Source organism: Vanellus vanellus (genome assembly GCF_965231255.1).
Source record: "Vanellus vanellus genome assembly, chromosome: 1".
Taxonomy (NCBI): Eukaryota; Metazoa; Chordata; class Aves; order Charadriiformes; family Charadriidae; genus Vanellus; species Vanellus vanellus.
In genome coordinates, this window is record NC_138905.1 from 62134426 (window position 1) to 62146251 (window position 11826).

General features: G+C 38.2%; 1 protein-coding gene across 2 annotated transcripts; it reads right to left on the bottom strand.

Annotated features, from left to right (window-relative positions):
• Nucleotides 1–1290: 1290 nt before the first annotated feature.
• On the bottom strand, nt 1291–9879 carry TDG (thymine DNA glycosylase). Of its 2 annotated transcripts, none has more exons than XM_082484077.1 (9): nt 9704–9879; nt 6893–7122; nt 6328–6397; nt 4828–4963; nt 4666–4748; nt 4486–4580; nt 2769–2940; nt 2340–2468; nt 1291–2224 (listed from the first exon to the last, which is right to left on the bottom strand). In XM_082484077.1, the coding sequence occupies exons 1-9, from the start codon at nt 9795–9797 to the stop codon at nt 2088–2090; spliced, it is 1146 nt and encodes a 381-aa protein (XP_082340203.1). In that variant the 5' UTR covers nt 9798–9879; the 3' UTR covers nt 1291–2087. The 2 variants fall into 2 exon arrangements, with proteins under 2 accessions (XP_082340203.1, XP_082340202.1); XM_082484076.1 differs by having other exon boundaries at nt 1291–2227.
• Between the last annotated feature and the right edge of the window lie 1947 nt (nt 9880–11826).

The window sequence follows — 11826 nt, forward strand, 5'->3', positions numbered from 1 at the left end:
CCTGATTTTATTGTGAAACGTTGATAGATTTAAGACAGATTAAGAACTTTTGTAAAGAGCACCAGTTCTGAGGGAGTACACATAGAATTGCAATATTTAGTGAAACAGTCATTGTACACTTAACTGTATTTTATATCTAGATACCCTTAGTAGGTGACTCCATGAAAGAAGAGACCTTTCCCTTCCAATCAAACAGGATAGCTTTACAGTAGTTATATCCTACTGTGCTACATACTCAGCAGTGCTAATTACATGCTTCTAATTTTGTTGAAAAATAAAATGGAATTGTAACAAATCCCTGATGCAAGATACTTTGAGCACCTGCAGGAAAACGTCCATGTAAACAGCAATACATGATACAGTACACTTTAAATAACAGACAAGACAAGTCCTATACCTTTTTGACAATATACGGAACAGCTTTATGCTGAAGCTAATAAACACAATCAGAATCATAATGCACACCTTCTTGATTTAAGATGCTCAGAATTAAGCCACGTAATTTGGGAAGAAAACTGTAAACATCATGCCTGCCTCACAGCAGGTTGACAGTGTGTGATCTCAGTGAGAGCTGTTACAGCAGGATTAGAATCTACACTAGCCAGTTACACTCAATGCATGACAACTGTCACTGGCCGTGAGGAAAGGATAAAACACACCGGTAGAGGAATCTCTGACCAGCGTGGATTGTGGAGATACTGTTTGTATCTGTTTTTCAAGTAGCACCTTGAAAGCACCTACTATCATAAGATCATCAAAACTTCAATGTTTTGATCAACTTATTGCTTTTACTTCATCTCTTCTTCACATGATAAAATGAGGGAAAGAAGATGATTATTAGGCACAAGCATGGAATCTTATTTCTTTCTCAGTCACTAATATTGGCCAAAAATGTGTATCGTTTAAGCAAGTTCCTCAGAAGAGAGCTGTAGTTTCTATAGCTGACTTCTTATTCATGGAACAACTGCCCTTATATTTAACTTAGCATTTTTCACTTGTAAGAGGAATAAGGAGAACACCTGCTAAGGTCTTACACATTGAAGAGAGCTGAATGTTAAGAACTGCTAAATTGCAAACCTCTTTCACCCTGTGCTAATCGTACCTGATGTAAACAACGTAGCTGTAAGTGGTTTTTTTTACACATTCACACAGATCACATTCACTTCCTTGCAATGTAATCTTTTCAGAGGGGCTGCTAAAGGTCAGGTGAAGAGATTAATCGCACAGAAATGACCGAGAGTTTAAATGCCACAGAATTCAAGAACCACCATTGTTGTTTGATTTGTGTGGTTTGGTTTTTTTTTGGTTGTTTTTTTTTTTTTTAAGGAATTCCAGTTCCTTACATTGGAATTTAAGGGGGAAAGAGATGGAGTAGTAGGGACACCTTACTCTAAGACAGTTCAGCTAGAATTTTTAGGCCCTGTCCTGTGCAACACATATTTTCCTCCCCAGTGTTGTGACTCGAGATGATGATTCCACTCCCTTAGTCCTGAATACGGTCTAATCACTAAGTAGACAGAGCTCTCTCTTCCCACCCAGAAAATACCCAGTACTCACAGCTGCAGAACACAACTTTCTGCGCTTTTTAAGAAGGTAAATGGCAGACTTAAAAAGCACAATTTGTTTAACTGTGCATGATTAAAAACACCACTTCCTGTAAGGTAAGGGTACACTTCCCCTTTTCCACCCTGGATATAAAAGGATTATGAGATACCCAAATATTGAGGCATCAGTAAAAGGTATACTGCTGCTGTTACTACTACATTGTGATTTATGGAATAAAATTAACACCCCAAAGAAATCTTCACAAATGAGAAAGCAATTTGTCAAAAACTGCAAGAAATGGTATACATTAAATATAAAACTCATATACAAAAAGGGCTAACTTTTTTTAAAAAAGTTTGGAGAGTTCTTTAAAATTATCTAGTTCATCAATTAGAGCCTACCACACACTTACTTTGGACTATAATAAAATAACTAGGGGAGATAAAATACTATTAAAATGCTTCAGTTGGAGAACCGAGGTACCAATCTTGATCACTGCATTAAAACTGCAGCATGTATGCATAGCTGAGAAGAAACAGCTCTTACGCACTGCTTCCCTCTTCTTCCCGTGTCACACCAGCATTGAACTCTGGAATCTGGTCTGCAAAGGACTGTGTCATCCATTGTCCATTAGGAACTTCACCGAAGGATGACCCCTCACAGTACTGTGGATTGCCTGCTGCTAAAACAAACAAAAATAATAAAATGCAGTTTTAAAAAAGCAGTTGATACCACCAAGTATTCATTCATAAGTAACAGTTTACAGACTGAGTGCCCCAAGCACCACGCTCTACCAGTTCCATTTGAAGAGAAATTGCACTGTTCGCTTTCATACGGTGCACGATCACAGTAAGCTCCTCCATACGCTGCTTCATAACCTGGATCATATTTTTCTTCTTTGACAGCCATCTTTTTAGCATCCTCTGCCAAAGACAAGACCTCAGGTATTAATATTCAGAATAAAAATGATCATAGAGTATTTTTATCAGAGAACACTTGAAAAACAGCCAGACATTCTACAAGATAATTCCTGCTCCCCTTAGAAAACCAAGACTTTACTAAAAAGAGAGTGGAATCTGTAATTCTACCCCACACGATTTAGAGAAGATGGTACATCTCCCCCCTCCCCTTAAATTCTTTATTTCTTTTTGCTTGGGAGACTGCTACTGGTGTTGTACACTACACTACATTTTAATAAAGGATTAACAAAATAACCACTATACCTTGTGCAAGTTGCAAGTCAAACGTGTACTGCACCTCCTGCACCTCTGTGTTTGGTGCGATGCCTTTCAGTTGATCCCTTAAGTCTTTCAGCTTTATGTAATAATGAACTTTATCTTGTGCACGAGGAAACTGAGCACATCTTGCACTGGAAGATGGCATAACGTAGCAGAGCTTGAGACAGAGAGCAAGAAAAATAGCATTACTGGTCCCCGAGATATGAGTTAATATTTAGTACATCAAGAATAACTCAACAGTTAAGCTCCCTGGTTTAACCCTTTGTACAAACTTCAACTAATGCCACAGCTGGTGGTGGAAGAGCATAAAAGAAGCCTTTCATTTTAATTCGCCAGCCAGATGTCTTGCCCTGAAGAGAGGGGATGATTATCAGCTGCCAAAGCAAGGACAATTTTCACCAGTTGTTTACATGCTGCAGAAGCAGCAGTACCAGTATGTGGTACAAGAAGCACGATTTACAAGTGTATGCCAGAGAGTGGAGCACACTCCAGAGCGCCCTGAGCAATTGGAGCTCTGAGCCAGAAAGTCCACAGAGGAGTATGTGACAGCACACAAACACCCCAAACCAGTGAGGGAGGCATCACAGGTTATTTAGCCCGGCTTCTTGGCCAAGTGTGTCTGCATCACACTTGCCAGGGTTTGAAACTTTGGAGTTAGTGTGACCAGAGCCAACTTAAGCGTCTCTATCTCTGCCAACAGCACTAACTAAAGACAAAGTTAGTTCAGGAAAAAGGAACTCTATCCAATACTTTTACTGCCATGTAGTATTTATGAACAAGTACTAGTAAAGGGGATTATTTACCTTTCTTACAAATACATCTACTGCAAAAGTTTTTAAGAGCTACTTAACAAGCACTTTATCACCAACAGTTCTTCAGGCTCTGATGGCAACACTTCACCTTTAGAGTACAGCTTAAAACGAGCTTAAACTTGCAGCACTAGTAATTTGGGATAGAAATAAAAACAACCCAAATTTTTGAACTGACAAGGTAACGACGCTTTGGAATAAGCTACCTTGGCAGGTAGTGCTGGCAGTCTTTGCCTTAACCTGTTCATAAGATCAGGTCAAACAAACCTGCTTGTGATGATACTTAGCTGGTCTCTTGAGATATTTTTCCAGCACTAGATGTCTATGACTAATGCACTCTGCATCAAACTGTTTGTTTTATCTTAAGCATCCAATTTAATTTCAAGCTGCAAAGCAGCTTAAAAAGACCGAGTCTGATGAAAGTGCTTGGCCATGCCCAGATCCAGCAATGCTGTAGTTGCAGCGTGTAATAGCATAACAATGGACTTAGAATTATTTCTCCCCCACTGTGGCCCTACTAGCACCACGGTCGTGTTCCATATCAAAATTCAGTAATATAAACATACAGAGAATGAGATGAAAGTAGATGACAGTTATCACAAAAGCACATATGTTTTATTTGTATTTTAGATAGTCCTCAGAGAATACACTAACCTACTAACCATAATACACCATTTCCCAAATACAGTCTGCAAGTCTGAAGAAGATGCATCAAAGATGTCTGAAAATTGCACTATTCCCCTTTCTCTATTTAAGTAAAAGCCTTTCATGTCCCTTGTACTTTGGGCAAACTTTGATATTATTTTAAGTGTGTGCAAGTCCTGAAACTTTGCTAGTTTTGAAATAACCAAAATGGGAGTGCCTTGGTTTTGTTTCTCAGTATCAATACTTACGGTTTCTGTATCTGGCACCTTGTGTGGCTGCAGTCCAAATTCCAAGTTCTTAACTTTTATTCCAAAAACTTCTTTACTAAAAATTTCATAAATACCTAAAATGAAAAGGAGATAGGCTAAGTGGACAGAACAAAAGAGAAAGCTACTGCTACAAATTCATTTAAAAATCAAGAGTCTCACATTTTCCATTGAAAGCTGCTATACGAGGTTTATACTTTTGTAACTTCTGCATCAGAATGCGCCCTCCTTCCCGAAACTCTTTGCTAAAAGACAAAGTACTTAAAGTTATAATCACAACTATTAATTCATTAACATGCATGATATTCTCTCGTGTTATCCCACCTGGAGAGGTCTTTGCTTCCAGGTGTTGTCCTTTCAACCATGTTTGTAAATCCAATCCCATATTTATGTGGCAAGGTGTGGTCATCCATATGGTTCAGCTGTTCATTACTTAGACCAGACATGAACAGACACTTCCCTGTGAAGTAGGAAAATATGCATTTACCTTTTTCTAAGGAAAAGAAAACAAACCAAAAAAACCCCCTTGACTATCAGAGTACTGGAATGCTAAAGGAAGAATCTACATTAACAGAGCATCAATTAATTTGGGAAGACTATTCCTCTAACCAGAAAAGTTTAAAATAGCCAAAATGACTTTATCTACTGCAAGAGGATAGAAAAAATCCCTCATGAACAACAGGAATTCCTCACCATGATCCTGTGTATGGAAAGCAATCTTTTATTCTAAAAGTTCGGTACAGAGCTTTAGATTTTGTGATTCACTTAAGCAGGGAGCGAATGGGATCAATATGGATGTGGCAAATACATGTCAGCTTTCTTTCACAACCTTGCCATCGCTTCCTCTTGCACTGGGCCTCTCTGACAGAACCTGTTAACATCTTAAATTCATATTTAGCATATAAAAGCACAGTTTGGGTGATGTGCATTGCCAATCTCTTAAGTACAAATTAACCACAACTAACACCTAATGATCCAGAAGGTTACAAACACCTGGATTTGCCAGAGCACGCATATCTGGTCTGCTTCTCAGTGAAGGAGGCTATTAGTCTGGCTACTCTGCGGAACACTGGAGAAATATCCAAGCCTGATTTACAAGTCTGCTGGACACCAGAAGCATCTTGGCTGGAATATCACAGGGCTGCAAATTAGCCCACGTGGAGCTCCCAGAACTGGAATGGCTCCCAGTATGCAACACAGAGCATTTCAGCAGAGTTCAGGTGTGACCTTTCTTTATGAGAACATGCTGCAGAAAATGTTACTTAAAATGGAAAAATACCTAGGAAAAAATATCTGTCTGGAGAATCAGATATGCTAGATGCATATGCCCGCTGGGAAAGGGCAATCGGTGTTGCTTTTTCATCAGTTAGAAAGCTTGTTTGGAAGACATTAATAAATGCAAACAGATGAGGGATTGCTGAAATGCATTTTTGGGAAAATGTGTGTAGTTTTATATCAGAAATTGATGCCTATTGACTTACCCTTGAAAATTCATGTACTAGACATTTAGTTTTTATTCCTTATATTGCATACTAATATGACTAATACGCCAATAAGTTATTTGGTAATACTGCGTTTACATGACAATTCTAAACCTGCACTGAAAGTCACTGATTATTCCTCTTTTATTCCTTTTTATGTACGGTATTTGACAGAAGTAGTTATAGGATTTAAATCACTCTTGGATGGTTAACAGAAAAATCCCTCTCTGCATGCAAAAAAAAAAAGAGCAAAAAACAAAACCCACACCAGTTTAATTAAAATGCCACACGTTCTAAAAAAGTTCTGCAAATTCTGCAAGAAGAAAGGAAAACAAAAACGTACAAAAATGGTTTCCAGGTCCAGGGTAATGATGTCCCTTGTAAGCTGCCATCAAGCCAGGGTTTATGCCAATCTACAAAGATACCAGTCCATTTTAACACTGAGAACATGGCTCGCTAGTCAGATATTTAATCAAGTTACAGTAAGGACACTTATTCAATTCTCTTTAAGTTACTGTTAATAAACAAAACTGTGTTAATGGTACCTTCTATCATTATTTAAAAAACCTGACAATTTTACAGCAGTGTCTCATTTAGATGTGCAATGTCAAAAGAGCAGCTCACAGTGTGTTTTACAGCCACTGGTGTAGCACTTCCAGTAAATAGTGTCAAGTAACGATATCTCATGACTACGTATTATACATAAGCCTTAGACTTCTCAGAAATTAGAACTATGTTACTATGATTTTTAACAGAAAATGCAAAGCAGCTCTACACACAGGAAACAGTTTATATAGTTTATCTTGCAAGATCTTGCCATATAAGCATATAGAAAAGCAGAGGGAATGTAAATCATAACCAGTGAGTACAGACTTTTCTACCTAATCTTGTAACTATGAGTTACTTACTATTACGATGTCCAGATCAAAGGTTAAAATATCAGGTAAAGTCTTGGTCAGAAGTTCCGCTTCAGACACACCATTAAAACGGTCCACTTTTCTTTTGACTTTAAAAGTATCTGTGATCTTTTCTTGTTTGCCTTTGGACTTGGCTGATTTTTCTTTTTTAGCAGCAGGCTTTTTGGGTTGCTTTGGCTCAGTTGCTTTGGCTTTTCTTTTCCTTCCTCCTTTTTTAACTTCTGAAACACACAGCAAATACCCATTTTTAACACTTCTAATGTTGCAGTACGGACATTCAAAAAGACTGAGCAAAATGTACGGATGAAAAAGGAAATCACAGATAAATTTACCTTCAAAATTCATTAATTTAAACAATTATCAGATGAATCTCAGTTTGGTGTCTCTGTACCCCAGGCACACACACTACTCACAGGTAACTATGGTGACTTAGGATACAAACCAGGAATAACCTCGTGACTAGGTTATGTTGTTTAGATGGAAGTTATGCCAGAACATCAAAGCTTAGGTTCCAAGAAATGTGACAGTCAGTTCTAATCTACTACTCACACTTCAGCTTCTATATATGAAAGTTGATTGTTACGGATTACATAACATATTGAAGAAACTGAACAGCATGTCAAAACCAACAGGTCTCAAAGATTACCTACAGTGTAACATACAAACTTGTAAGGAACACAAACACATAGGCTGAACACTGCCTAAGCTATTCACAACTTATTGTTTGCAGAACAATACCTTGCATGGTATAGCAAGGTAACATATGAGACCTTCAGGATCTCACTTTGAATGAGTGACATCAAACACTAATTTTTATTTACAAAATGCAAACATAACATAGTCACTGCTCCCTCATTTGAAAATTCCTCATCTTCTGGCCTGTAAAGCTTAGAGCTTCTATTAGCACAGCTACTGACCATGACACGACCACCCAGAGATTGTTCTCCATCCTTGTTCATTAATAATGTCAAGGTGCAGAACACAACTTGAAAAATATGAAAACATACTTAGCAGCAATCAGCAAAGAGCCAAGTAATCCATTACTTTAAAATTGAGACTTTTGTTATTTTCAAAATTCCTAGCTGAAACTCTCCCTCAGACAAGAAACACAGTGGCTACCAGGGTATTGCCCTAAGTCTGCAAACTTTTTAGGCCATTCTTGTAGGAAAACTGAGTGCAAACAAAAAAGAGGACAAGAGTCATGTGAAATTCCCACTGTATCAATGGAGCAGCTGCTTAGGAAAGCTGTAAGTAACAGTACTCAAGCTACAGTCTAGTTACAAAGAAGAAGAGGCTAGAAGGGTGCTGACTTGGTGAGGCACATAAGCAGCTTTTCTCTCCTACCCCTTGAAGAATTAGGAGGTTTTTCATGTGATGGCAAAATGCCACAGATACTCTGACTGCTCCGAGTTGGATGTATTTCAAATGAAGCAGGATAATGTTCTTCTAACTCTCATGGTGATCAGGTACCTACTAACCAGACACTGTCACAAAAGATGAACAATGCCAGGGCAGCCTTTCAAAGGGTAATCCTGAAAACATTACTTTTTCATGACAGCAAGTAGCTGGACTCCAAATCTTTGCCCTTCATATGTGCTCCTGTGAATTTCACACACATGTGGTAATCTTCAAGCCCTGCCTTTGAAGGCTTTAGTCAATTTCCAATTCTTCCAAAAATATTAGGGAACAGCTTCATAACAGAAGATTATGGTCATCCAAAAATACTTGAAAGTGCAGTCAAACAGTGTGCTCACAGTGACATCAACTTATCCAATAATAAAGCTGCAAAAAGAAGCCTAACTATATAGCACTTGAGATGTACCCAACTTTAGTGAATAATTCTGTGAATGAATTGAGCAGTCACAAGTATTTTAAACCAGAGGTTTTATTCCTATGATTTCATCTGGCCATGCATTACAACTAAGAAAAAAAAAAAGAAAGAAGGAAAATAAAGCTTATCCAAGGATGCACTTAAACAAGCTACATCATTGCATGAACTGGCTGATAGGTTGCCTTGGCACACAGAGCTCTGACCTACAGCTAAATATTAAAAGCAAGATGAAAGTCAGTGTGTGAATATTTGCTATTGAATTAGAATTTAAAAAAGGCAGTGATCTCTGCTGTGCTTATGTGGTAAAGAGTAAGCATAAGAGTAACAGAACAAGGGATCTTTTCTTGGTATGGTTAGTGTAAAGCCTAAGTGCATAAAACCCTAGTGAGTGGAAAGAAAAGCAATGTACAAGTGCATAAAGTACAAAACTTGTGTCACATACAAGATGTTTTACAGCACTGTTTGCATTTGTTTAAATAAGCCTCCGTAAAAACAAACAAACCTTTGTGTATATATGCAGTTAACTACTTGTGATTAGCACAACACATTAAACCACCATTTAAACAAAAATATTTCAAATAAACAGTATTATATTGTACTTCTCTTGCAGAAATTAAAAAAATATTTTACGTCAGACTGAAAAAAAGGGAACTTCTCTAACATAATATTAAAAGCCATGAAATTGGTTAAAAATGATACATTTATCTATTGAAACAAAAATCTGCTCTTCCTGCAACAAAACAATTTTGCGAGACTGAACAACATGAATCCTGTCACCTGGGTTTACTTCTTATTTTTTTAATTGTCTGGTAAAAAAAGTTACATAAAGAATACAATTAATCAATACTTCCTCAGAAAGCATCAAGCAAAGGAAATCAAATAGGTCCAAAGAAGTAGTTTAAGACCAATTATTTCCCTCCCCAATCGATTACTAACGTTTTAGCTCACTTATCATGGCCCAGCCAAACTACCTTTTGGAGGCTCCTGAGCAACGTTTGGCTCTGGAACGCCCTCTAGAGTCGGCTGCTCAGTCATGATTTCCATGTTAGGCGCTGCAGTCATCATTTGATGGAACGGAAACGTGTAAAAAGCTTGAGCTTGCTGAAGATATGCGTAGTATCTTAGAAAGGGAGAGAAAAAGAGACATCATTTATCGACAATTTTGAAATTTAGTGATGTACCAAATAGACTGTAAACATCATTTTTTATTGAGGCTGGCATGTACTGCACTTACATTCTCCAACAACTCTATTAACAAGGCTGTAAATTATTCAAATCCACTAAGCAGTCTGACTGCCTAGCTGGTACCAGGGGATGTTAAACCCAAAATTAACAGTACAGTTCTCTCATGATTACTACAATGTGGAAGAATCAAAACATTTGTAAGTGAAGTGTAGCACTTTTCCCTTTTTTTCTGAAAAAACACTCTGTAGCACACATTATCAAGGCAAACTGTCTGTCAAACATACTGACAACTTACAACACAAGCAAGTTAAAACTCTTTGGACCAACTTGTCCCAAATTTTAGATTTTCTTAATGTTAAATGAGTTACTTTGTCTGATACAACACAGAATGGATGAATCATTCTGGGCTACAAAGCACTACGAATACACACAGCACTAGTTACTATGCAGATTATTAAACAGCTTTAACAAATTGCACAGCAGATGTTGTCCAGTTATCGCACAATGGATCCGAACACAAATATTGCATTTATTCTAGAGAATTGTTCACACATGCACAGATTCAGTCTCATTCCACGCACAAAGACATTTTTCCATATACAGCTCTCTTGCTCCACACATTTATTAGCCACCTACAGCCCTCACTCTCCAACAAACTTATCCTTCATACTGTCATTCCCTTCTACCTACGCAGCTGCCTTCTTTCCATAGATTATACTGCCATACAAATACACAGTAAATTTTCACAAAATAATTTTATCACCTCAGAGCTATTCACAAAAATACCAAATAATTTTTAGATGTACAGAAATATCTTAAATGAGGGGACCATTCTCTATTATGTAATGGGTATTTATTTACAAATCCCACTGTAAATCTGATTTATGCCAGAACAGCCCACAGTCTTGTGATCAGGCCACTGATTTTGAACCAGATACCTGCCTTGAATCAAGGAGAATAAATTTAAACGAAAGTCTGTCAGATTCCTGGGGAAGTTGCCTAACAAAGTCACAGGAGATTTTCAGAGTACAGTGAATACCTCAACCCCCCCTGCTGGAAGAGTTCTGTTTTATATAAAATGCTTGTCCGGTTACTAAACAGAACAAAACTGATCCTCGGATTTGTATTAGGAAATACAACTGAGACACGTAGAATCCAGTTCATTATGTAATAAATGCTTAATTATACAGACTAGAACAAAGTGAGTAAGAAAGATGTGCAAGTACCTAACCCAAGAACAGTCTCTAACAAGAAGTCTTCTTATAATACATCTTCTTATGTTCTGCGTATTTAAAATCTCCTTCTCACAAAGGGAATAAAATCCCCTTTAAACAGAGGAAAATTTGCACCACACCACAGACAAGTCCTCTAGACACATGGTAATGAGACGAAAGAGAGCGTTTATCCCCACCTCTAACCCTCATATATGTTTTTTTAGATTATTTTTCTTGCAGGGGTAGAGACACACAATATTTTATTACTGATGTATACATTATGGAACATTTAAAGAAATATTTTCAGTTCCATGAGGAAAAGGTAGTGAACTAACCCCCCCCCCCTTCAGTTCATGATAAAAATTAAATAAAAACAAAAGGGAGAAGAGAAAAAAAGATACAATTCACTGGAACCAAAACTAATATGAAATCCTTTACAAATCCACGCACACAGGCTTCCACTGCACGCATGCACCGGCATGTGTTTCTTAACACATAGCGAGCCCTGTCCCCGCTGTCGCCCCAGCAAACCCCGACGCCCCTTCACACCCGGGCTGCCTGGCCCCCTTCCACGCAGCGGTCTCGCCTGCCCCACAGCCTCAAACACCTCACCGCCCCCGGCACAAGGCAGCGCTGGCCCCGCACGGCCCACCCCCGCTCGCAACCCCCCCTTCCCCTCCCCGGCAGCAGAGGCG